Source organism: Eumetopias jubatus, unplaced genomic scaffold (assembly GCF_037043125.1).
Source record: "Eumetopias jubatus isolate StellerSeaLion01/CBP00866 unplaced genomic scaffold, mEumJub1_p1.0 scaffold_2, whole genome shotgun sequence".
Lineage (NCBI taxonomy): Eukaryota > Metazoa > Chordata > Mammalia > Carnivora > Otariidae > Eumetopias > Eumetopias jubatus.
In genome coordinates this window covers 170,403,061-170,430,346 of record NW_028274808.1, presented here as the reverse complement: position 1 = coordinate 170,430,346, position 27,286 = coordinate 170,403,061, and the positions used below count along the sequence as shown (strand labels likewise).

Below are 27,286 nucleotides of genomic sequence, written 5' to 3'. Positions count from 1 at the left end.
CAGGGGTGGATTTTACTATATGTAAATTATAACCCAATACATATTTTCTCTCTCTTTCTCTCCTGATGGGGGTCAAGGCGGGCCACCCCCAAATATGCCACTTTGGAATATTAATTATCTTCAATTAAAATTACTTAAGGGGGCGCCTGGGTGGCTCAGTCGGTTAGGCGTCTGCCTTTGGCTCAGGTTGTGATCCCAGGGTCCTGGGATCGAGCCCCACGTCGTCGGGCTCCCTGCTTGGCAGGAGCCTGCTTCTCCCTCTCCTCCCAGCTTGTGCTATCTCTCGCTAGCTCTGTCACTATCTGTTTCTCTCAAATAAATAAATAAAATCTTAAAAAAAAATTACTTAAGAAACCATCACTGCAAGAAGGACACTCTGATCCTCCTTTGCCCCACTGAAAGCATGAAATAAATTCCCCATGTGAAAAGTAGGTTCTTTGCACCTAGAGGGGTAGAAGGCATCCTTATTGCCAGAGATGGGGAATGCAGGGCCAAGAAGCCTATATTAACAAACCTTGTTATTTATTAATTTGCTACCCCAAACCCAAACCCCTTGTCCAATCTTCACAAATAGTTGTTTTTTTGTCTAAAAGATATAAAAGCTATTGGCTCTGGTTCCTTCTTTGAGCCTCATATTTCTATGAGCTCTGGTATGTATGAAACTCAATTTGTTTGTCTCCTGTTAATCTGTCTTATGTCAATTTAATTATTAGGCCAGCCAAAGCATCCAGAAGGGAAGAAAGGCGATGTTTTCCTCCCCTCCACTCCACACAGGCTTTTTGCTGCTTTAGAACCAGAGATTACTGAGAAAGGGGCTAGGAGCCAGGTCCAGAGCTGGAAATTCACTGAGAGCCTCGGTTCAGGCCGGAAGAGACCCCAGTCCCGTCCCTGCTTGCTTTCAGTGGCTGTGGTGGAGCTGTTGGAAAGAACGCTAGGGCATGAGGGCACGCAGGAGGTCACCCCTTCAGCGGCCAGGGCGGCCAGGCCCCCCCCTGGGAAGTAGAGCCAGCCCCTCAGAGAAAGGGAGAAGGTGCTCAGCGTTGCTCAGACTACAGACTGCGGTTCACTGCGCTGCCTTCTCCTTGTTCCCCTCCCCTCTGGGGAGTATCTGGTTTGATCTGCCACCACTGTGTTTAGAACTCCGGAGATCGGGCAGAGTTTACCTGAGGCTCCCACACGCAGGCCTCCTTAGAGGCGTCTGGCCTTCTCGCACCCGGGCCAAACCTAGCTGCTTTGCCTACACCGTCCCCGCTGCCAATCACCTGTGGCAGGGAAAACAGAGTCTGTGTTCACTAACAAAACCCACTGCACCAAGGTATCAGCCTATGCAGGACAGAACTGGTGCGGCCACTCTCCTTAAAAGGAATATGAGGCAGGCTTGTCAGCCCAGCCAGTACACTCAGAGAGGGGAAGCAGGAAAGGAAAACCAGGGGCACCTGGGTGGCTCAGTCACTTAAGCAGCTGACTCTTGATTTTGGCTCAGGTCATGATCTCTGGGTCATGATCTTAGGTGGTGAGATCGAGCCCCACGACTGGCTCTGCGCTCAGTGGGGAGTCTGCTTGAGATTCTCTTCCTCTTCCTCTGCCCCTCCCCCCAATCACTTGCACTTTCTCACTCAATTAAATAAATAAATCTGAGGAAGAAAGGAGGAGGGGAGGGGGAGGAGGCAGCAGCCTGGAATGGACCCCTAGAACTGCTGCAATATTTCGGCCTCTGGGAACAAAGTTTCTGGCAACTAGTTTGACATTGAAATGCACTCTCTTGTTAATTACATGTATAAAGAGAGAAAAGCACAAATCAAAACATTCTTCGTGATGCTAGAATATACCAATCTGATTCTCCAGGAAATAGAATAAAAGAAATTGTTCAGAGTCTGAAAGTATCAGGTCCAATAGGTCCAGTTGGAGGGAAAAAGAACTGACTGTAACAAGAGGGCATTTCAGTGTCAAATTATGAATGCATGTCATTCTCTCCCCCTCCATTCACCAAGAAAATCAAGAAATAGTATTACTTAGATTCAGAAGAGCCCTCTTGTTGCAGCCAGTTCTTTTTATCTCAGGCTGCACCGGTGAGACCTAATACTAATAGAGCAATTACTATGACTCTATTTTGTAAAGAGTCAAGGTTGTTTTATTCTAGAATCATGAAGAATGTTTCGATCATGCTCTTCTGTCTCTTTTTTTATGGGGACTCTGCATGTAATACTATTTCTTGATTTTCTTAGTAGAGGAAAATGAAATGCTTATTTTCTCCTGTTTCTGTATTGCTTAGACCATTGACTCCGAGCATCTTCGAATGTGTATAGTGAGTGCCATCTTCTTTTCACCCACTATTTTCCGGTCTCAGGTCAGCTGCTTGTTACTCAGCCAGAATCTTTCCCCGAGAATTCTGTGCTAAGTATAGTCACTGAATATAGAATGTAAGTGTGAACACAGAGGCATGTGTGCTTTTAAAAAGATGAACAAAATGGAGGAGGAAGGGGGAGCATAATGATTGATAAGGATTTTTCAGTTTACTTACCTGTCTGATTCATCTTGGTTCGTTCTCTCCCCCATAACAAGCAACACGGCATCTCCTTTGCTGTGGGCCTCTTCATCACAGCTGGTGAGTGTTGCTGAATAAATGTTCCATAAGTAAGCCATCAGCACAGTGACAAACCTTGTCTAGTGGTTATGAACTTGTGCTCTGAGAACATTACAATGGAAGCCAGATTGAGTGCTTCCTGTCTGTTGGTGAATCAGGAAGTCATATATCAAATATGAAGATACACCCTGGAACATTTTTTTTAACTCCTAAGAAAGTGACATCAATTTGTAGCCTTACAAATGTTATTTTTTAAAAGTAAAAGCAGTAAAACTGTTATTTTCTAAAAGTAAAGTATATTGAAATGCTGAAAGAATTTTTTAATGTATAAAAATAAATATAAGTACTTTGTGTTCATTCCCTTGCCTTTGAAGTTTATGGAATCCTAAATTAAGGACCCTCTAAAGTTTCATGAAACTGGTAGTCTAATGCGATAAATTAGAGGAAAGGTCCTGCTTGTACATGTTATAGTGCTCAGAGGAAATAATGGCCATCTCTAATAAATTGTTATTTTTCAAGCCTTCATAGGCAAGGGACACTTTTCTCTTTCTTTCTTTCTTTCTTTCTTTCTTTCTTTCTTTCTTTCTTTCTTTCTTTCTCTCTCTCTCTCTCTCTTTCTTTCTTTCATTCATTCAACAAATACTTTGATTCAACAAATCTTTATGAGTACCTGCAGTCATAAACCACTTCACTGGTCAGGGAGACAAACAAGGAGTCAATATTCACAGTCCATCAAGTAACTGCTACAGTAGAGGGGTACACAGGGTTTTGAAGAAGAGCAAAATATATCACCCTAAAATATGCCTCTTTGACATAAGGATTAATTTAGACTGATTATTTCTTTAAGATTTTTATTTATTATTTAAAGAGAGAGAGAGATAGTGAGAGAGGGGAGGAGAGGGAGAAGCAGGCTCCCCGAGGATCAGGGAACCTGATGACAAGGGGCTCAATCTCAGGACCCTGGGATCATGACCCGAGCCGAAGGCAGACACTTAACCGACTGAGCCACCCAGGCTCCCCTAGGCTGATTATTTTTAAGAAACAACAGACACACTGAAAACCAAGTAGAAGATACCATTTTGTAAGAGACGTTCACATACTATTTTTAAAAATATTTTTCTTTCTGGGGCACCTGGGTGGCTCAGTTGTTAAGCGTCTGCCTTTGGCTCAGGTCATGATCCCGGGGTCCTGGGATCGAGCCCCTCATCGGGCTCCCTGCTCTGCGAGAAGCCTGCTTCTCCCTCTCCCACTCCCCTGCTTGTGTTCCCTCTCTTGCTGTCTCTCTCTCTCTGTCAAATAAATAAATAAAATCTTTTAAAAAAGAAAAGTTTTTCTCTTTTTCTTTCTTTCTTTCTTTTGTTCTCTTTCTTTCTTTCTTTCTTTCTTTCTTTCTTTCTTTCTTTCTTTCTTTCTTCTTTCTTCCTTATTTTAAAGAGAGAGAGCACACAGAGGGGAGAACAGAGGAAGAGGGAGAAAGTCTTAAGCAGACTGTGCTCAGTGGTGGAGCCCGATACAGGGCTCCATCTCAGGAGCCTGAGATCAGGGCCCTGAGATCAGGACCTGAGCCAAAACCAAGAGTCGGACACTTAATCTCCATTTTTGAGGGTGTTTCCTGTGTACCTGGAAGAGGAGGGTGGCCAAATCTGTAGAGACCCTTATATCTGGAAAAGTCAACTGACTTAGACCTGCAAAAGAGCCATACCTTTGCTTACTGTGCTTTGCTTGGTAATCTCCCATAACTGGCCCCCCCATGTGGCCCTAACATCTCTTGTCTTCAGCTGGAGATGGTATTTAAGGTAGTGGCTTGGGCTATGTGGGGGAGTTACTCAGTTTTCCTGAGTATTTCCCATGTATACAGGAGGTATACATATTATTAATCTTTTATTTTTAATTTTTTATTGTTATGTTAATCACCATACATTACATTTATTAATCTTTTATTACAGGGAGTGTCTCAGCCAAGAACCTTAGAAGGGTAGAGGGAAAATTATTTTTCCTCCCCTGCAGTCTTATGTGAATACAGAGTAGGAACACACTCAGCCTGTAGAGATCAGGATAAAGACTGCCAGAGGAGGTAATCCTTAAGTTGAGTCTTGAAGGACCTAAACAAGCAGGGATTGGAAAAGCAGGGCAGTCCAGATGGAGGAAACATATTTAAAGATATAATTGTGGGAGAAATAACACACACTGGACACTGCAATGGGCCCAGGCCTGAGGAGACAGAGAAGAGTTAGATTATGAAGGATCTTATAACCATGATAAGATGTTTGACTTTTACGTTGAAGATGATGAAGAGTCGCTGAAGTGTGTTAGTTAAGCAGCGTCCTGGCAAATGAAGAGAATCGGGTTTGTGATTTGTACAAAGGTTGAGGGGACTGGCAGGAAGTGTTTAAAGTTGTTTTACAAAAACTTTTTTTTCCGTCAAAGAATGTGGCCTGATTGACTGTAGGAGGGCTACTTACGTATGGGTGGATGGAAATGTGCATGAGAGAATGCACATTCCCTCCCCTTGGCCCCGGCACCAGGGTTGTTCTGGGGAATGATGGGCGTGGCCTGACAGTGGGCTGGCAGAACCCCTCCCACCCGAGGAAGGAGCTCATATACAGTGGCAGCCCCCAAGTCTCGTGATTGGACTGGGACCATGCTGTATCCCTGTGAACCACAGGTAGGAATTGAACAGTACAAGTGAGGCTTTTAGCCTTGGCTGTGATTGGGACAGGCTTGATGGCTCCCACGGGAAAGACAGAAAAGGGACCTAACATGTGGAGAAAGAAAGGGAGCCAAGATGGGAGGAAACTAGGGAGAATGCCTGCAAATTTATACCTGCCCTTTGAGGACAAATATTTGTTCCTAGAAGAATGGAAACTGCAAAAGATCCACTTAGCAAATGAATGGAATTATGTATATTGCTTACATTTTCCATAACAATTTCATTTTCCTTCTCCTTTAGATTCTAGTAAAGTTCATGGGGAAAATTCTAGATTGCCTTGGCTCCGGTAAAGGAAGTCCAGGAAGCTTTTTTTTTTTCCTTTTTCTTTCTTTCATTCTTTCTCTCCCTACCCCTCACTTTTTTGTATAATCTACGTTAAAAGGGGAATGAATTACCCTGGGGAACCAAGAGAAACCAGAGTGAAAATCTGAGGTGAACTTCAAGGGAACAAAGTTTGAGTTGGGTTTACTTGGCCACCTGTCTCTGTCAACATGGAAGTTCTTCTTCCAGGGGTATGATCTGCTCCTGCCTATTAAAGCTCCATATTTTAATAGGAGGCTGTTTCATGCCAAAACATGAACAGCAGCGGTACTTTTAAAAGAAATCCTAAATCCTCTAAAAGACATCCCCTCCCTGGGATCCAGATTTTGAACATAGACACTGTATTTAATGATATTTAAGCCTCTAATCCCCCTTCCACACTCACACAAACTGGTAATCAGGGCAGAAGTCACACTATTTCTTTGTTAAAGGTGTCTACACACTACGATTAAGTTCTGTTTGCTATCTTTCAGAACTGCACTTTAACCAGATTAAAACATTGTTAACTTCACCAACATGATTGTCAATTAAAATTATTAAAGTACTGACAAAGGAGCATTAATACCATCTATCAAGTTATCAGTAATCAAATTTAGGTTCAATTATTCCACTTCTGATCACTGCTATATTGTTTCATCTCAGGGAAAAATATTAAGCCTTTGACAGGATTTACTGATCCATCATTATCCTCTGATTCCATAGATCCATTTATGGGCCAACTTGTAAAATCTCAGCATGAATTCTTAGCTGTGAATGCTTTTTCAAATTCTGTTCCTTGGTATATTGCCAGACTAGGAGATTAAAAAACAGCTATTTCAAATACTAATTTTAAGTAGGATGAAATGGCTTTATTTTCAACCTTATTAATACATCTAAGTCCTATGACTCAGTTATAAGGTGAATTGCATGAAAACCCTTTGGCCATTACAAAAAGGAATGCACACTATCTTTCCTATGTGAAGCCATTCATTCATGCATAAATATTTGTTGAGTATCTACTATGTGACAGACTTGATAAGTAATAGACGCTAGAGATGTACCATTCAACCAAACAGACAAGATTCTGTTCTTTTTTCCTTTTTAAAGATTTTATTTATTTGACAGAGAGAGAGAGCGGGAACCCCAGCAGGGGGAGTGGGAGAGGGAGAAGCAGGCTTCCCGCTGAGCAGGGAGCCCAATGCGGGGCTCCATCCCAGGACCCTGGGATCATGACCCAAGCTGAAGGCAGACCCCCAACGACTGAGCCACCCAGGTGCCCCAAGATTCTGTTCTTACGGAGTTCACATTCTAGTGGGAATAGAGACAGATATATATGTCAGGTGGTGCTATGTGCTGAGAAATGAGTAGCTAGAGAGTGGGAGGGAGGCACGGTTTGCAGGTTGACATGGGATAGTCAGGAAAGGTGACATGAAGGAAAAGGGAGGCAGCATGTGGTTAGCTGAAAGCCTTCCAGACAGAGGGACAAGCAAAGGCTTCACTGGTAAGTATTTGGTATGTTGGCAGAAGGAGTCCAGTGTGGGGAACAGCCTGAGAAGAACCAAGGTGGGTGTTGAGGCCACTAGCAGGGTGCCAGATCATGAGGAATGTTTTCTTTAATTTGTGTTTATCGGGGTGGTAGAGCAAATAAGCTGAAAATACACATGAGTAAATCAAAGAGAACAGATTTTGAGACAAACAATGTATTTCACATAAAAAAAGGAAAGGGTTTATAGGAATTCCTGTCTTAAATTAGGATTCATTTTTTTACCGCAACTGTAATCTGATTTGATTGCAATGTTTTTCTAATTTTTCTCACCATAAACCCAAAAGAGAAAGGCTGAATTAAAATTCCAAAACAACAAATGAGAGGGGGGACAAAATAACTATGAGAAGAATGTCATTTGCTTGTACTGTGCACAAATGTTAACTCTGAAAAAAATCAAGTAAGGGCTGAAAAATAGTACCATATCCCAAAAATTCAGGCCAAGGGTTTACACAACTGTCTTCTGTACTTAAAAACAATGCCACTGAAGTAATTTTTGTTTGTGCATGTAGGTTTCGTTGCAAAGGGGATGGGGTTGGGTGGGGTGGAAGTCACAACCACATGGCTCTGATAAAAATATATCCTGTGCTTTGTGATTGGTAGATCCTGTGATGTCTTTTCTGATTGTAAGTTTTAAGTAGGCCCATCCGCTTCCCTTTGAGTTAGCAGTCCATGTCAATGCTTCATTGTTGTATATTATGTTGCTTTTTCTTAACCACTTCCTCAAGCAGGAGGGTACAAAACAGATCCCTAAAGAGATCTCCCAGCCATCGCAGGCAGCTACGGTAATTGGCCTAAGTTGTTCTGTTAATGATTTGATCCATCAGCTTTCTGGACCACTTTCTAGCACTGGATTTTTATTGTGGAGACATACTGAAGATCTCCTAAGCAAATGTCATTTTGTGGGGGAAAATGACCACATTCCATCCTCAAGGACAGCACACAGCTAGCTCAAAGTAGCAAACACGGAATCTGCAAATAATTAACATATGAGTTACTTTGAGAACCAAAAGCAGGTGAACATTTCTTTTACGTTATCACTGAGACAAACTAAGGAAACTCCTTCCCTCCTTTTTCCACCATGAGCTCCATGGGGGGAGGGGAGCAGAGACTTTAGCTGTTTCGCCCAAGACTGATTATGAGCTAACATATGTAAAACCCTTAAAATTTGTGTTTGGCATATAGGCGCTGAATAAATTAGTTCTCGTTATTCTCAGCGCCTAGCATACAGTTGTTTCTTAATGTACGTTGGCTATAGGAATGAATAAAGAACCTACTTCTGTTGCGTTCCTATTATCCCACCATTGGAAAACAAGGATTATAGTCACAGAGCTGAGGATCATAATTGCTATGGCACAAACCCACTACCTGGTACACAATAATTATCAGACTGTTGAAGGGGAAGGGTTGTAGGGGATGGAGAAGAGAGGCAACTCTTGCTGAGTTCCCTCAAAGCTCTAGGACACTACAGTCCAGTTCTCTAAGGAATCAAATCCACAGGCCCGCTCTCTTCCTGCCCTGAAGAGGTGCCTCTTCCTAAACTTCCAGCCCCAGGAATTCCCCTCATCCCAGCTTCAGGGGGCGGGAACAACCGGAATATTTGTCAGGTCCGCCGCGTCCCGCCCCCTGCCCCACAGCCCCGCCCAGCCTGGCGTCCACCACCCCCTCTCCCAAGGAACTCCCCTCCCCCAGGAGCTCCCCTAGCCGCAGCCCGCGCCTCGCCCTTCCTTCCCATCCCCTACCCTCCCCTCCCCTCCCCTCCCCTCCCCTCCCTCTCCTTCCACCTCCCCCCACCTACTCCCTCCCGGGCCCAGGCCGTCCGCGCGCACCGCGCTGTGGGGGGGTGGGGGGAGAGAAAGCGCCAACCCGGCGGCGGCGGTCTCCCGGGGCACGCGGCCCCGCGCGGAGGGGGCGGGGCCTGGCGGGAGGGGGCGGGGCGGGCAGCCGCTCGCGCCGCACCGGGACTGACGGGCGAGCCGGCCCGACCCTTGCCAGCTCGCCCGCCCCCTCCTGGGCTGCCCGACCAGTTCGTGCCCCCTCGGCCTGGTGCAGCCTGACGGAGGGGGAGTGGCCGGCTCCGGGCCGGCCGGCGTCCGGGGTGAGGCTGCCGGGGAGGGGTTGGGGGCGCCCGTGGGGCCGAACATCCCTACCCCCGGCCCGCTGGCCCCCGCCCCCCGCCTGCGCCCCGCCCCCCGCCTGGCCGCCCCGCCCCGCCTTGACCCCCGGCGGCCTCCGGAGCCCGTCGCGGTAAGTGCGCCTTCCTGTTCGGCGTCGGGGAGGGGGCCGCGGCGGGCCGGCCACGCGACGAGGCCCGCTCCCCGCCCCCACGCGACCCTCCCGCGGGGCCCCGGCGGCCGGGGTCCCGCGGGGCCTTCTGGGCACCTCCGAGTTAAGGGGTGGGTCGGGCGGGGACCTGCCCCAGCCGCGCCCGGGGTTCGAACCCTGGTCCGGCCTCCCGGCCGCGCACTGGGGGGCCCGGAGCGGCGTGTGGGCCGCGCTCCGACTTGGTCAAAGTTGTGCACGCGGTGGTGCGGCCGGCCGGCTGAGGCGTGGACTGCGTTGCTTTCACCCCGCACACTTTCACTAATAAAACCAACTGGAAACTATTTCGGATTTTTTTTTCATTGTTATCCTCAGGCTATCACAATCTCAGTTTTTTTAAGTAATTGCCTCCTGCCAAAGAGTGGAGAATCAGAAAGGGACTTTATTTCAATAAAAACTGGCGTGCCTGCTGGAAACTCCTGTGGGTATTTCAGTCCATACTCAGGGATCCAAAGCTGATGAAAAAAGTTTGTGAAAGCAGAGTAAAGCATTACTGCCATCTTTACTATCCCATTTGATTTTTACAAATATTTTGGAATAGTTGATACATTCACAGAATTCAAAAGGTACAAAAGGGATATACAAAGTTTCTCCCCGCCCAGCCGACCAATATTACCAGTTTCTTTTTTCTTTCTAATAATACCAGTTTCTAATTGATCCTTTCAGAGATAGAGCATATGCAGATGCCCTTGCTTCATTCTTTAAAAAGTGAAACTGTTGTATATTAAGTGCCTGGCAGTTACTGGTACCCAATAAATGGTAATTCTTCCATTTAGAGCACAGTTTAATAAGTCGTTTTGGTTATTAGACCGCTAAAAGAACAATAATGACTTTTTTTCTGGTTTTAGGCATTTGCGGATTTGACTATTGTGAATGTGTATGTTCTGTTGGTGTCATAACTATGAATACTTTTACACAAAGGTGAATACACTGATATTTTTGGGTAATGGGGCAGGTAGGGAAAAATCAATATGAAACTAGTAAGAAGATGGGACTTAAGTATACAACATAGAGTTCCAAAAATGAAGCCAGTTTGTGTCCATATAGTACAAAAGGATAAAACAAAACTAAATGAGAAAATTGAGGCAGAGCAGGAAAAAAGGAAACAAAGCCAAGGGAACAGATAACACCAAGTGCATAGTATAAGATCCTGTACTAAAAGTGAGTCGCAGTTTTGGCTCTGGGCTTCACAGCAGCCAAGAAAAAAAAGGAGGGGGGGAGCGATAAAGTAAGTTTCAGTGTGTTTCTACTTACAAGATAAAAACAAATCAGTTCTCCCTAAGGAGGCATTTTCTGGTGATGAGGCCTGAGAAGGGCATTCTCTCATGGGCACTAATAAAAGGGGAGATTAAATTGTATGATGAAGTTGGCAACATCTTTAAAAAAATCCCTACAGGGGCGCCTGATGGCTCAGTCAAGTGTCTGCCTCCAGCTCAGGTCATGATCTCAGGGTCCTGGGATCAAGCCCCACATTGGGGGGCTCTCTCCTACTCCCCCTGCTTGTGCTCCCTCTCTTGAGCTCTCTATCAAGTAAATAAATAAAATCTTTTTTAAAAATCCCTACAGAAAATAATGAATTTTAGACAGTGTTCTTCAATGTAGGGCGGTAATAAAACTCCAACGATAAGTTCCCTTCCCTGAAGGCTTAACTTGATCCATTTATAACATTTAGAATTACCTAGAAGAGTATTTCCCAAACTGTGTTCTAAGAAATGAGCAATCAATAGTTTATTTCTTGAAATAAGAATCTGAACTCATATAACTTTGAAATAGCTGGGTTAGACAAATTTCAGTAGTTTTTTACTCAATTTCTTGGCTAATGTGAAAGATGACTCTTAAAGGAGGTTATTATGTGACCTTTTACAAACTTATTTGACCATTGAGAACCACTGAACCTACAGAAATGGATGGACAGGAAGTCCTTCCCGAGGTTTGATAAAAAATCGGGAGAGCAAAGAGTTTGAGGTTAGCCAATTTGGTAAGAACCAAAGTGAAGAGAATCTAAAAGTCAGAATTTTAAATAGACTGTATGTCAAAGGAAAAGGCTACCTTTCCCCTAAATTCTTAATTCCTCATTGTTCTGCAGGTTGCCTGTTTGACCAGGTGATCTCTAGGATTTCTTCCTGTTCTGTGCTTCAGGGCACTCAGGGTCCCGGATTAGACTATGTTCAGGCAAGTAGAATTGCTTCAAGAATGACTTTAATTATTCTTGAATGTAAATATGTGATTAACATAGGTTTTTTTAAAATCACAACATGATTGTTACTATTAATTTACTATCAAATCCTGGAATTCTGTAGCTGTAAGAGACCTTAGAAAGCATGGTACATCTGGGATTGTACTACTAACATGTAAGGTTGTTCCCAGCAAATTTATGAACCTCCCTGAATCTTTTTCCTTGTTTGTAAAATTAGAATGATAACAGCACACAGTTCATTCAATGGATGTTGAGGGTCTAAGAAGTATTGTAGTAGCAAAACAGCTTTATGGGAACAAATAAAATAATGGATCAAGAATCCTTTATTGTCTAAATTTTTTTTTCACTCCTGAGTTCAGATGGCAAGAATTTGAAAGGCAAGGAATAGCATCTCATCCATATGTATTTGGTCCCTGAGTTTCAGATAGCAGGTACTGGGAGTTGAGAGAATGAGGGATTGGTCCAAAAATGGATCTGACTCCAGTTCCTCTGTTTGGATTTTGAGAGTATGGATGATGAGGTACACTTCTATAAGAAAGTATTCTTATATAAATAATGCAGTACTATACAAAATGCTACTATTCTGAAGACAAATTGAAGGCCAGAGCTGTTCATTGTTTTTACTCCATATATGAGAGAAGTGCTTGCTGAATATGTCAGGTAGTGTAAATTATGCTGTTGTAACAAAAGACCCTCGCATCTCAGTGGTTTAGAAAAAGGGTTGTATCTTAGTCACAGGACATGTCCAAGTAGGGTCAACAGGAGAACTCTGTTCCAGGTTGGAGCACCAGTTTATTGGAGGAATAAGTGCTTCCACAATTGTTAGGGCAGGGGTGGGGGCGGAAGGAGGTGATGAATTGCACCTTGGCTCTTAAAGGCTTCTACTTGGAAGTGACACATGTAACTTCCGCTAACATTTTAATGGCCAAAGAAATCATATGGCTACACCCAACTTCAAGGAAGTTGAGAGATGCAATTCTATCATGTGCCCAGAAGGAGAAGAACTGGAATAGTCTGCACTAAGCAGGCTTTATAGTCCCATGAGTTAACAAAATCTGAATAAATGAAATCCAAATTATGCTTTTAGTTTTTAGAGCACAGAATGCAGCATTTTTTGGTGTATGTATGTCTGTTTAATCATAGAATTATGCTAATGAGAACTGCAGAGTATTTTTTATTAATTGGAAATGAAATGCTTTTGAAGACTCCATAATTAGACATACTATTTTGACCAAGTAGATTTCATTCTTTTCTAATTATATGTTCATTCAATAAACATTTATTTTTTTCATTCTATAAACATTTAAATGTGTTAAATGTGGTGTGTATAAGGCACTATGTTAGATCCTGTGAGAATAAAAAGATGAATGGGAAGTTTACAACGCCAAATAAAATAGCCATAATTGAGTTCTCTTTCTTTTTAAAACAGCATTAACAGAATCTTTCACTATGATAGAACCTGATTATGTATACACTTTGCTCCAACCACTGTTTTTGGGTTAGGGATTTTTTTGGTGACAAATTAAACTAGCTTAAGCAAAAAGAGTGTGTTGTTAGAAGAAGGCTATAGCTTTATGTCACAGAGTCCAAGAGCAGGGAATACAGCTCAGTCTCAGAGGCAACTGACACCAATAACAGAAAATTAGGAGCCATAGAGATGCCTGGGTGGCTCAGTCGGTTGAGTGTCTGCTTTCAGCTCAGATCATGATCCCAGGGTCCTGGGTCTCCCTTTCCTCCATGCCTCCCCTTGTGCTGTCTCTTACTTTTTCTCTCTCTCAAATAAATAAATAAAATCTTAAAAAAAAAAAAAAAAAAGAGGAGCCGGAACTGCTTTCCTTCACACCTCTAGGATATCTTGCTAGTGTCTCTCTGGGAGTGTACTTCATTCCTCTTTATCTCTGTTGACTGATTCTCTATATTTTGCTTTAAATGGGTGTTTTAACTTAAGAATTCACACACTTAAACCTATTAGAGCCTTTAGCAAGTCCAGCTGAACTAAAGTTTTTTTCCTAAGTGCCACATCTTGGTTAGTTCTTGAGTTAACCACAATCAGAGTTTGGAAATAATGGAGTCGACCCTAAAGTATAACAAGTTAGGGTATTCGGCAACTTTCTACGACACAATTAACATCAGCTTGCAAATTCTACTGGGGCAGGCTGATTAGGATAATGGGGTAAGAAGGTAGAGTTGGAGCACTTGTAGCAACACTGTCCCTTACCTGAACCACTGGTAAATGCCATCCCCTTTGTAATCCTTTCCTCCATCCTCCTCCGTCCCCCAAAGTACAGATTACTGAATTGTCTAACTCTTATAAGTCACCTGCTTTTGATGCTGATGCAGGGCTCCCTGGCTTCTCCCCACGGCTAATGCGGAAAAAGGGGAGCATTCGATATACTGCCTTGCTCTGCTCTTTTCTACAATTGGTCTAGACACTCTGTCTAAACATTGTACATTTTAACATGCTATTGCCACATCTCTCCTCAAACTTCAACCTATTTTTTTATTCTCAGTAAATTTCCATTCTTTTTCTGCAAGTGTGTACACTTAGCTTCTCTTAGGAAAGTTTCCTTGCATCCTTTACCTAGCCAATATCTCCTTTCTCTCTGGTTGCAAATACCCATAGCTTCATCTGAACAGATGGCTGAAGGAATGGACTGCAGGGAGGTAGTATATGTTACCTGGAAGACGGGCTCCCCAGAAAAGAAATAACAACAGAGAGAGGTGAGTAAAAGCTGTGTATTTGATTTGTCAAGGATATATATTAATCTAAAAGAGCAGACAGGGAGGGTTTGGGTACAAATTGTAGAACACCTGGAACATCATTCTAAGGCATTCTTTTACTCTTCTTGCTATGCAAATGGACGGGTCTTTCTAGATTCAACTAAACAGAAAACCACGATAGGCTTGTTTACTTAGAAGGCTGTCAGGCAGGAACCACAGCTTGCCAGCAAGGCAGCATCAAATGTTCCTCATCAGTGGTTGTGATCCTCACAGCAGTCCATGTAAGCAGTTCCTGTAGCCATCTGGGAGTCCTTGCTCCAAGTGAAAGCTCAGCTGAAGGAGAGAAAGCTCACACAAGGTGGCTGCAGGAGCTGTCTTGGTTTAAAAAATCTCGTGTCTCACAGGAGACAATATGCCATACAACTCCATAGACTTAGCTTCCAGGGACCCCATAAGGGATATGACAATTACAAGAGCCATCACACTCAGGGAGGTCAAAGCTATGGCTTCCTATGAGATATTTAGAGTTTATTTATAGTTCCTCTGAGTCCAGATGAGAATTTACTAATCATTTTTACTATAAGCAATGTTGCCTAGTAACATAGTTGGCATACCTACTTTTATCAGATTGCCAGGGAACAGGGCTAAGAGAGTTAACTGAAGGTTAAATGCAGAAGGGAAAGAGATTTAACTCCACTCACCCTTGTATTATCTGTAGTGTCTTCCATAGCCCTTTTCATTTGGGAAGTATTCAATAATATTCATTTTGCTTCCTTTGATGTAGTGTGTTTTAACTCTTTTTTTTTTAAGATTTTATTTATTTGACAGAGAGAGACACAGTGAGAGGGAACACAAGCAGGGGGAGTGGGAGAGGGAGAAGCAGGCCTCCCGCGGAGCAGGGAGCCCGATGCGGGGCTCGATCCCACATGACCCGAGCCGAAGGCAGACGCCCAACGACTGAGCCCCCCAGGCGCCCCTGTTTTAACTCTTTTTATGAGAGAAAAGTGTGACATAGGAAGAGAGGTTGAGAGGAAAGTTGGCTGGAAAGATAGCAAGAACTACTAGATTATTAGAAACACTGGTTTCCATACTAAAGATCTTGGCTTTTATTGAGCTTGTAGGTGATTGAAAACAAAAGTTTTAAGTAAAAGTAATATGGTCATGACTTGGACTTTGGGAGGTTACTTTGTCTATAGTGTGGAGAGTGGATGAGAAGAGATTTAGACTGAGGCTGGTTGATTCACTTTTACTTAGTATTTGCCTCTTTTTGGGGAGATATTTCTCTCATAAGCAGAAAGAAGGAATACCCAATTCTCCTGCTCTACAGGAATTTAGAATTGCTGGACAGATTTGGCATGGTGCTTTGGAGGCGCTTGACCAATTTGTCCTAAATTTGTCACGTTCCCCCTTCCACCCTGGGGATGGGGAGTTGGGGAGGACTGCTCTGACCTGCCTCCTAACAACATTAAATTAACACTAAGAAATAATTCTAGCCTCCACTGGTCTCCACTGATTGCCATTTGACTGACTGGCATAACTCATTTTGCTTTTTGCTGGAGTCGAATTATAGAATGAATTGGTGGTGCTTTTTTTTTAAGGTCTAGGTAGGGAATTTATAATGGTTAACTTGTATTGATTAACTGTTTCTAATTACAAGCAGCTGAGAAACAGTGGTTCACATTTTTCTCTCTTGTTTACATTGCCCTTTACTACCCTTAACTTACCCAGCTTTCCCTGTTCCAGCTAATACACAATTTATACAATCTGATTGGTTCTGCAGCAGAATCAACTTGATCTGTGATTGGCTGACTATGTGTATGGAGAACCCAGCTAATTTTGCTTGATTATATTTGTATCCAGAGAGTACTGACTGATTCCTTTATTTCCCTCCATCACCATAAAGCTACATAGAAGATAGAAACACTGGATATGGTTCAGGTCAGTAAAAGACAAACTGATGGTTATCCAGATTATTACTTTTTATGGCACATAAGACAGCTGGGTGTCACATCACATGTCAACCATAAAGGATCAAGCAGGACTTTGTGGTTTGCCATTATCTTTATGGTATTAACAGTCTTCATCCTTGCGCCACAGCAAATATATACCAAAATTCACAAAATCTAAGAGTGGGTGGCAAGGAAATCTATCTATCTTTCTTTCTTCCTTCCTTCCTTCCTTTTTTTTTTTTACTTGTCATCAAGTTAAAGGGCTTTTTAAAAAATATGTTTATTTATTTGAGAGAGAGAGGTAGCAAGAGAAAGCACAAGCAGGGAGGAGAGGGAGAAGCAGGCTCCCTGCGACCAGGGGAGCCCAATGTGAGGCTCAATCCCAGACTCTGGGATCATGACCCGAGCCAAAGGCAGACGCTTAATAGACTGAGCCACCCAGGCACCCCAAGTTAAAGGGCTTTTTAAAAAAGTAAATATTTTCTTATAATTATGCTGTGGTCTTCATAGTATCAACTGTGATAACTTTTATGGTTGAGTTCAGGAATAAAAAGACCATATAATATTAATTTAACTGATTTTTTAAATGTTGCTTGCTTTGCTTCCAGATATTAGTACCACTAAGCAGTTGAGGGATGAAAAGGTACTTTTGATATATATTAATGTGGGTCAGCACTTTGCCCTATAAGAATTTGTGACAGAAATTGGAAAGGAGTCAAGTGGGGAGAAATCTGGGAGGCTCTTGTACTTCAGGAATAAAGGCCACTTTGGCATTTAATTGCAATTATGATGAACTTAGTATCTTGTTATATTAGGAGTGATGTGTTCTTTAAGGACTGTTTTTTGTTTTTTGTTTTTCTCTTTTAGTGCCTTATTTGCTTTTATTTTGGTCAGATCTTATTGGTAAAGAATTTTAAGTCTGCTTTACTACTCCTTGATATCTAACCTTGTACAAATCAACTGTACTCTGAATCTGCTTCCCAATTCGGACAATGGGGGTAAATGCATACTGTACCTTCTCACAAGGTAGTTTCGAGTTCCAAATGAGAATATTTTACAAGCAAGAAGTGATGTGTTACACTTGAAAGTATATGGTCTTTAGAGTCAGTCCTGGCTTCACTTTGAACCCTGCTACTCAGCAGGTACCTGTAACCTCACTTGACTTCAGTGTCCTCATTTGTAAGGGGAGAGAGGAATGACCCCTGTTTGCCAGAGTGTGTGAGACAACTAAAGACCCATTCAATGTAGAGACTTAATGTATTATCATGCACATTTATGCACTTAGGAAATAGTAGCTGCTATTAGTTCAAATCCTTATAATTTGCAGGTGCTATTTACTTAATCCCATTTAACTGAAAAGAAAACTGAAGACCTAAGAGGTGATTTGCCCAAATCATACAGCTAGCTGGTGAGTGGCTTAGTTATTGACTCAGGCCTTCTGCTATATCACTTAGGCTACCATTGATAAGTAATAATGTGGGAAAATAAAGGCAGAAGCAGCCTCAACTGGCTTCCTCTAAATTGATTCATAGTTTTAACCTAATGCACTCTTTTCTCTCTGTAAATTGTACTTACTGATCCCCAGGGCCAACTAAATACTCATGGCTAAATAGGATGCCCTATGGTGGGGCACAAGTCTGTGCTTACCTAATGAGCTGGGTACTCACCAAAAGTTGGTTGTGTTTATTTACAAACCCGTTTTTAACAGGTATGCTTCTTCTAATAATTATGAAACATTTTAGGCATGTTAATTAGTATAAAGAAAAGAAAAGTCATTCCTTGAAAATTAAATTGAATGCTCTGGGACATCTCAATATAGAAGAGTTCTTAACAAATTTGCTCTCAAATTTGGTGAAGGCTGGATAACTGTAAAAGACTGGGTAGGTAAGACACCAGACTCCTATTCCTCTATTTGGTTGTCAGATACTTAATTAAAACCAAATTTATTTAAAGCCACACCCAACCCTCCTGAAACTGTAGCCTTCTTACTTCCTTCTTTATGATGATGTTACCATTCTTCCAATCACCCAGGTTTGAAAATGCTGTCATTTTTGCTTCCTGTCCATTTGCCACAGACATTCTGTAAGTTCTGTCTCTATAATATCTTTAATGCCCATCTCCCTTTCAGATCTTGTTGCCTCTAGCTAAGGTTAAACTATATCTCTTATCTTGAAGATTTTTTTTAAAGATTTTATTTATCTGACAGAGAGCACAAGCGTGTGTAGGGAGAGGCAGAGGGAGAGGGAGAAGCGGACTGAGCAGGGAGCCCAACGTGGGGCTGGATCCAGGACCCCAGGATCATGAGCTGAGCCGAAGGCAGATGCTTAACCCACTGAGCCACCCAGGCGCCCACCTTGAAGAGTTTTCTAACTGGCTTCCCTACCGATGGTCTCTTCCCTCACAAATCTATTCCTCACTGTTGCCAATTTTTTTAAATCTGTAGATATATATTTTATTTGTCAAGAGTAAATGCCAAATATTTTTGAAGCATACCTCTAAATTGACTCAAGAACCTCATCCTCTCGCAGATAAAGGACACACTTCCTCCTTGATAATTCAGCAGTGGTTTCATTCAAAACCTCTTCTGTTAGATTTTAAGATCTTTCAAATCAAGGTCTGTGTCATTCATTTATTCTTTGATTTAAATGTAGTAAATATTTGAATGCCATGCACTATACGAGTTGTTAGGGATATAATGGTCCCTGCCCTGATCGATTTTATTGTCTGTTTTCTCACCTTTAAGTTCTTTTTGCATACAGCACAACGATGTGTTGAATTTACATAAACAGGATTTTTCTTTACATTTACAACATTTGCTTTTTATGGAGTTGGAGAGAGGTACAGAATATCTGATGTATTTCTGAAATATAAGTTTAATTTTCACATCTTTTCTAACCTGTGTAAATAATTAACTGTTTTCTGCCATCATTTTTAAATGTTAGTGGAATTTAAGTGTTAGTGGAATTATATTAGCTTTCTAATGTTTAAGCCAAATTCTGATAAAAGATCCATTTTGACTAAGTTTTAAAAGTACCCTGGAACATCAAACTTTAAAGGATTCTTTGAAATCATGTGTTGTAACTCCTTCTTCTCATAGTTTAGGGAAAACTTAATTCTTGAAATGTTTTATGCGATCTATATTACACATTTAAAACTACAAGAGTAGATTCATAATTGATTACTCCATAAAACAAATAATGTTGTCTTAAAAATGCTGTGTGAAGAGAGGTTTGTAAAATAATGATTACCCATATAACCCCGTTCCTCAGTAGCTTTGATTTTTATTGTTGAGTGAAGCTGTGCTTTTAAAAGTCGCACTGTTGAAGTGACCTTGTCTGCAGTCTATCTTCATGACATTTCACTGTTGCTGTTACAGTACTGAACAGAGTCATCTTATAAATTTACAAACTAACATTTGAGCAGATTTGCAGCAGAAATTGCATGTGGACTCCTTAATTACATTCTGAAAAATGTATTCAGAATTGGAATTTTCCTATTTTAAATAGTTTGAGCTGTATCTCAAGTTTAAGTAAAGCCAACTTACTAAAATAAAAGAGAGGTACAGAATATAATTTCATAATAGGTTTGAAGAAAATGTTGGTCTGAAAAAACATCTGCTATTTAGCCATTAGATTTCAAAGTGACAAAAATTTTATGCCTAAAGAATGAAATAGGGACGGAGCAAGATGGCAGAGGAGTAGGAGACCTGGATTTTGTCTGGTCTCAGGAATTCAGCTGGATAGGGATCAAACCATTCTGAACACCTACGAACTCAGCAGGAGATCAAAGAGAAGAATAGCAACAACTCTCTGAACAGAAAAGCGACCACTTTCTGGAAGGTAGGACGTGCGGAGAAGTGAATCCGAGGCGATATTCGGGAGGATAGACGGCGGGGGAGGGGGCCTCCATGGGCTGCTTCTGGCAAGTGCTAGAGCCGCGGAGCACAAAATCGGAACTTTTAGAAGCCAGCTCCGCTGAGGGACGTCGCTCCAGTGGCTAAGCGGGGGGTGGAATCCTTGCGGGACAGTGTGGTCTCAGGACCCTCGGGGTCACAGAAAGACCGGGGGTGCCTGAGTGCAGCAGAGCTCCCAGGTATCAGAGCGGGGAAGCCGGCTGCAGAGACGGAGCCGAGGCGCGGGCTGTCAGCTCGGGGTGGCCATAAACTGTGATCCGCGGCCCACTCGGGCCGCTGCTCCTCCAGCAGGGACCCAACAAGCGGCAGAGCTGGGGAGACTCCCCTTCCTCCCCTGGGAGGAACGGCGCGGAAGTGCACCACAGGGATCTGCTGGGTTTGGAGACTCCACATGGGGTCGGGTGCCAGAGATAGAAATGCTCGGTCACAGGCCGGGTGAGCGCTGAGTGCAACTGGAGACCGGGGAGACAGGAGTGATTGACTGCTTTTGTCTGGGGTCGCACTGAGGAGCGGGGCCCCGAGTTCTCATCTCCTCCGGGGGGAGATTGGGAGGCCACCATTTTCACCCTGGTCCTCCAAAGCTGTACCGAGAGCTTGCAGGGAACAAAAGCTCCCAAGAGCAAACCCGAGCAGATTACTTAGCCTGGACCAACAAGGGCGGGGCAATTCCGCCTCTGGCAAAGATGTTTGGGAACCACGGCAACAGGCCCCTCCCCCAGAAAATCAGCACGAACAGCCAGCAAGCCAAGACCAAGTTTACCCATCAATGAGAACGGCAGAACTCCAGCACTAGGGGAATACTGCACATAGAATTCATGGCTTTTTTATCATGATTCTTTAGTCTTTCAAAGTTAATTTTTGTAACTGTCTTTTTTTTTTAAGATTTAATTTTTTTATTTGAGAGAACGAGAATGAGAGAGAGAGAGAGCACATGAGAGGGGGGAGGGTCAGAGGGAGAAGCAGACTCTCTACTGAGCAGGGAGCCCGATGTGGGACTCGATCCTGGGACTCCAGGATCATGACCTGAGCCGAAGGCAGTCGCCCAACCAACTGAGCCACCCAGGCGCCCCTTAACTGTTTTTTTTTTAATTTTTCTTTTTCCGTTTTTCAACCAACATCTTATCAATCTCTTTTTTAAAAAAAATTTTATTTTTCATTTTTAGAGTCATATTCTATCCTTCATAGTAGTTACCCTTATTTTTGGCATATATATATATAAGTTGTTATCTCTTTAAAATTTTGAGATACAGTTTCTTCTAACAGATCAAAATATACCCTAAGTCTCTAGTGTATGGCTTTGTTCTAGTCTCCTGCCTGATCGCACTCTCTCCCCCCTTTTTTTTTTCTTTCTTTGTTTTTTTAAATCTTTCTTTTTTCAAACAACTTCTTATCTTCTCAATTATTTTTATAAAATTTTTTATAATTTTCATCTTTACAGTCATATTCCATCCCTTCATCATATCAACCCTTATTTTGTACATATGTAAGTCTTTCTTTCTTTAAAATTTTGGGAGGCACTTTCTTCTAACAGACCAAAATACACTCAAAATCTAGTGTGTGGCACTTATCTATGCACCAGCCTGATCATATTCTGTTTTTTTGTTTTGTTTTGTTCTGTTTTTATCTTTTTCTTTTTCTTTTTTTTCTCTTTCTTTTTTCTTTCTTTCCCTTTCTTTTCCCCTGGTTTCAGGTCTTTTCTGATTTGTTTCGAGTATATTTTCTGGGGACGTTTTTAACCTGTTAGCATTTTGTTCTCTCATTCATCTATTCTCCTCTGGACAAAATGACAAGACAGAAAAAGTCACCTCAACAAAAAGAACAAGAGGTAGTACCATCTGCCAGGGACCTACTCAATACGGACATTAGTACGATGTTGGACCTAGAGTTCAGAATGATGATTTTAAAGATACTAGCTGGGCTTGAAAAAAGCATGGAAGTTATTAGAGAAACCCTTTCTGGAGAAATAAAAGAACTAAAATCTAACCAAGCCAAAATCAAAAAGGCTATTAATGAGGTGCAATCAAAAATAGGGGCACTAACTACTAGGATAAATGAGGCAGAAGAGGGAATCAGTGATATAGAAGACCAAATGATGGAAAATAAAGAAGCTGAGAAAAAGATAAACAACTACTGGATCACAGGGGCAGAAGTTGAGAGATAAGCGATACCATAAGACGAAGCAACATTAGAATAATTGGGATCCCAGAAGAAGAAGACAGAGGGGGGCAGAAGGTATATTGGAGCAAATTATAACAGAGAACTTCCCTAACGTGGGGAAGGAAATAGGCTTCAAAATCCAGGAGGCACAGAGAACCCCTCTCAAAATAAAAATAGGTCAACATTCCGACATCTAATAGTAAAACCTACAAGTCTCAGAGACAAAGAGAAAATCCTGATAGCAGCTCGGGAGAAGAGAGATGTAACCTATAATGGTAGAAACATTAGATTGGCAACAGACCTATCCACAGAGACCTGGCAGGCCAGAAAGGACTGGTATGATATATTCAGAGCACTAAACAAGAAAAATATGCAACCAAGAATACTATATACAGCTAGGCTGTCATTGAAAATAGAAGGAGAGATAAAAAGCTTCCAGGACAAACAAAAACTAAAGGAATTTGCAAGCACGAAACCAGCCCTACAAGAAATATTGAAAGGGGTCCTCTAAGCAAAGAGAGAGCCTAAAAGCAACATAGACCAGAAAGGAACACAGACAATATACAGTAACAGTCACCTTAGAGGCAATACAATGGCACTAAATTCATATCTTTCGATAGTTACCCTGAATGTAAATGGGCTAAATGCCCCAATCAAAAGACACAGGCTATCAGATTGGATTAGAAAACAAGACCCATCAATATGCTGTCTGCTAGAGACTCATTTTAGACCCAAAGACACCCCCAGATTGAAAGTGAGGGGGTGGAAAACCATTTACCATGCTTGTGGACAACAAAACAAAGCTGGGGTGGCAATCCTTATATCAGACAAATTAGATTTTAAACCAAAGACTGTAATAAGAGATGAGGAAGGACACTATATCCTACTTAAAGGGTCTATCCAACAAGAAGATCTAACAATTGTAAATATCTATGCCCCTAACATGGGAGCAGCCAATTATATAAGGCAATTAATAACAAAAGCAAAGAAACACATTGACAACAATACAATAATAGTGGGGGACTTTAACACCCCCCTGACTGAAATGGACAGATCATCTAAGCAAAAGATCAACAATGAAATAAAGACTTTAAATGACACACTGGACCAAATGGACTTCACAGACATATTCAGAACATTCCATCCCAAAGCAACAGAATGAACATTCTTCTCTAGTGCCCATGGAACATTCTCCAGAATAGATCACATCCTAGGTCACAAATCAGGTCTCAACCGGTACCAAAAGATTGGGATCATTCCCTGCATATTTTCAGACCACAATGATTTGAAACTAGAACTCAATCACAAAAGGAAAGTTGGAAAGAACTCAAACACATGGAGGCTAAAGAGCACTAAAGAATGAATGGGTCAACCAGGAAATTAAAGAAGAATTAAAAAAATTCATGGAAACCAATGAAAATGAAAACACAACTGTTCAAAATCTTTGGGATGCAGCAAAGGCAGTCCTAAGAGGAAAGTATATAGCAATACAAGCCTTTCTCAAGAAACAAGAAAGGTCTCAAATACACAACCTAACCCTACACCTAAAGGAGCTAGAGAAAAAAACAGCAAATAAAGTCTAAACCCAGCAGGAGAAGAGAAATAATAAAGATCAGAGCAGAAATCAATGAAATAGAAACCAAAAGAACAGTAGAACAGATCAACGAAACTAGGAGCTGGTTCTTTGAAAGAATTAACAAGATTGACAAACCCCTGGCCAGACTTATCAAAAAGAAAAGAGAAATGACCCAAATCAACAAAATCATGAATGAAAGAGGAGAAATCACAACCAACACCAAAGAAATACAAACAATTATAAGAACATATGAGCAACTCTATGCCAGCAAATTAGATAACCTGGAAGAAATGGGTGCGTTCCTAGAGATGTATCAACTACCAAAACTGAACCAGGAAGAAATAGAAAACCTGAACAGACCTCTAACCACTAAGGAAATTGAAGCAGTCATCAAAAATCTCCCAACAAACAAAAGCCCAGGGCCAGATGGCTTCCCAGGGGAATTCTACCAAACATTTAAAGAAGAATTAATACCTATTCTCCTGAAACTGTTCCAAAAAATAGAAATGGAAGGAAAACTTCAAAACTCGTTTTATGAGGCCACCATTACCTTGATCCCCAAACCAGACAAAGACCCCATCCAAAAGGAGAATTACAGACCAATATCCTTGATGAACATGGATGCAAAAATTCTCACCAAAATACTAGCCAATAGGATCCAACAGTACATTAAAAGGATTATTCACCATGACCAAGTGGGATTTATCCCTGGGCTGCAAGGTTGGTTCAACATCCGCAAATCAGTCAACGTGATACAGTACATTAACAAAAGAAAGAACAAGAATCATATGATCCTCTCAATAGATAAGCATCCTCTCAATAGAAAAAGCATTTGACAAAGTACAGCATCCTTTCTTGATCAAAACTCTTCAGAGCATAGGGATAGAGGGTACATACCTCAATATCATAAAAGCCATCTATGAAAAACCTACAGCAAATATCATTCTCAATGGGGAAAAACTGAGAGCTTTCCCCCTAAGGTCAGGAACGCGGCAGGGATGTCCACTATCACCACTGCTATTCAATGTAGTATTAGAAGTCCTAGGCACAGCAATCAGACAACAAAAAGAAATCAAAGGCATCCAAATCAGCAAAGAAATCAAACTCTCACTGTTTGCAGATGATATGATACTGTATGTGGAAAACCCAAAAGACTCCACCCCAAAACTGCTAGAACTCATACAGGAATTCAGTAAAGTGGCAGGATATAAAATCAGTGCACAGAAATCAGTGGCATTCCTATACACCAACAACAAGACAGAAGAGAGAGAAATAAGGAGTCGATCCCATTTACAATTGCACCCAAAACCTTAAGATACCTAGGAATAAATCTAACCAAAGAGGCAAATGATCTATACTCAGAAAACTATAAAATACTCATGAAAGAAATTGAGGAAGACACAAAGAAATGGAAAAACGTTCCATGCTCATGGATTGGAAGAACAAATATGAAGATATCAATGCTACCTAGAGCAATCTACACATTCAGTGCAATCCCCATCAAAATACCATCCACTTTTTTCAAAGAAATGGAACAAATAATCCTAAAATTTGTATGGAACCAGAAAAGACCCCGAATAGCCAGAGGAATGTTGAAAAAGAAAAGTAAAGCTGGCGGCATCACAATTCCGGACTTCCAGCTCTATTACAAAGCTGTCATCATCAAGACAGTATGGTCCTGGCACAAAAACAGACACATAGATCAATGGAACAGAATAGAGAGCCCAGAAATGGACCCTCAACACTATGGTCAACTTATCTTTGACAAAGCAGGAAAGAATGTCCAATGGAAAAAAGACAGTCTCTTCAAGAAATGGTGTTAGGAAAATTGGACAGCCACATGCAGAAGAATGAAACTGGACCATTTCTTTACACCACACACAAAAATAGACTCAAAATGGTTGAAAGACCTAAATGTGAGACAGGAGTCCATCAAAATCCTAAAGGAGAACACAAGCAGCAACCTCTCCGACCTCAGCCGCAGCAACATCTTCGTAGAAACATCGCCAAAGGCAAGGGAAGCGAGGGCAAAAATGAACTATTGGGATTTCATCAAGATAAAAAGCTTTTGCACAGCAAAAGAAACAGTCCACAAAAACAAAAGACATCCAACAGAATGGGAGAAGATATTTGCAAATGACATATCAGATAAAGGGCTAGTATCCAAAATATATAAAGAACTTATCAAACTCAACACCCAAAGAACAAATAATCCAACCAAGAAATGGGCAGAAGACACGAACAGACATTTCTCCAAAGAAGACATCCAAATGGCCAACATAAACATGAAAAAGTGCTCAACATCGCTCGGCATCAGGGAAATCCAAATCAAAACCTTAATGAGATACCACCTCACACCAGTCAGAAGGGCTAAAATTAACAAGTCAGGAAACGACAGATGTTGGTGTGGATGCAGAGAAAGGGGAACCCTCCTACACTGTTGGGAATGCAAGCTGGTGCAACCACTCTGGAAAACAGTATGGAGGCTCCTCAGAACGTTGAAAATAGAGCTACCATATGATCCAGCAATTGTACTACTGGGTATTTACTCCAAAGATACGACTGTAGGGATCCGAAGGGGTACGTGCACCCCGATGTTTATAGCAGCAATGTCCACAATAGCCAAACTGTGGAAAGAGCCAAAATGTCCATCGACAGATGAATGGATAAAGAAGAAGTGGTATATATATATATATATACACACACACACACACACACACAATGGAATATTATGCAGCCATCAAAAGGAAAGAGATCTTGCCATTTGCAACAACATGGATGGAACTGGAGGGTGTTATGCTGAGTGAAATAAGTCAATCAGAGAAAGACATGTATCATATGACCTCACTGATATGAGGAATTCTTAATCTCAGGAAACAAATTGAGGGTTGCTGGAGTGCGGGTGGGGTGGGAGGGATGGGGTGGCTGGGTGATAGACATTGGGGAGGTTAAGTGCTATGGTGAGCGCTGTGAATTGTGCAAGCCTGTTGAATCACGGATCTGTACCTCTGAAACAAATAATGCAATATATGTTAAGAAAAAAAAGATAGAAGGAGGGGAAGAATGAAGGGGGGTAAATCGGAGGGGGAGATGAACCATGAGAGACTGAGAGACGATGGACTCTGAAAAACAAACAGGGTTCTAGAGGGGAGGGCGGTGGGGAGATGGGTTAGCCTGGTGATGGTTATTAAAGAGGGCAGTTTCTGCATGGAGCACTGGGTGTTATGCACAAACAATGAATCATGGAGCACTACATCACAAACTAATGATGTAATGTATGGTGATTAACATAACAGTAAAAAAATTTAAAGAAA

General features: G+C 41.9%; 2 protein-coding genes across 18 annotated transcripts in view; one reads left to right on the top strand and one right to left on the bottom strand.

Annotated features, from left to right (window-relative positions):
- TMEM156 (transmembrane protein 156) overlaps positions 1–4,953 on the bottom strand; it is a 65,334-nt gene extending 60,381 nt beyond the window's left edge. For 9 of the 11 annotated variants that reach the window (XM_028126442.2, XM_088021211.1, XM_088021212.1 and 6 more), the window contains exon 1: positions 2,522–2,730. Coding sequence is in view for 1 of the 11 variants with exons in the window: in XM_088021210.1 (XP_087877336.1) it covers positions 2,522–2,597 (76 nt within the window). In the remaining 10 variants the exon portion in view is untranslated. Of the gene's footprint in view, positions 1–2,521; positions 2,731–4,862 lie in introns of those variants that run through there. The other 2 variants (XM_088021209.1, XM_088021208.1) reach the window with 2 other exon arrangements.
- Positions 4,954–5,174: 221 nt separating this feature from the next.
- Positions 5,175–27,286, top strand: part of KLHL5 (kelch like family member 5) — a 92,919-nt gene continuing 70,807 nt past the window's right edge. Inside the window, exons 1-2 of one of the 7 annotated variants that reach the window (XM_028088467.2) lie at positions 5,213–5,249; positions 14,280–14,377. In XM_028088467.2, the coding sequence (XP_027944268.1) occupies positions 14,328–14,377 (50 nt within the window). In that variant the 5' untranslated portion in view covers positions 5,213–5,249; positions 14,280–14,327. Of the gene's footprint in view, positions 5,250–9,334; positions 9,385–10,314; positions 10,381–11,545; positions 11,632–13,480; positions 14,378–27,286 lie in introns of those variants that run through there. The other 6 variants (XM_088021207.1, XM_028088481.2, XM_028088496.2 and 3 more) reach the window with 6 other exon arrangements.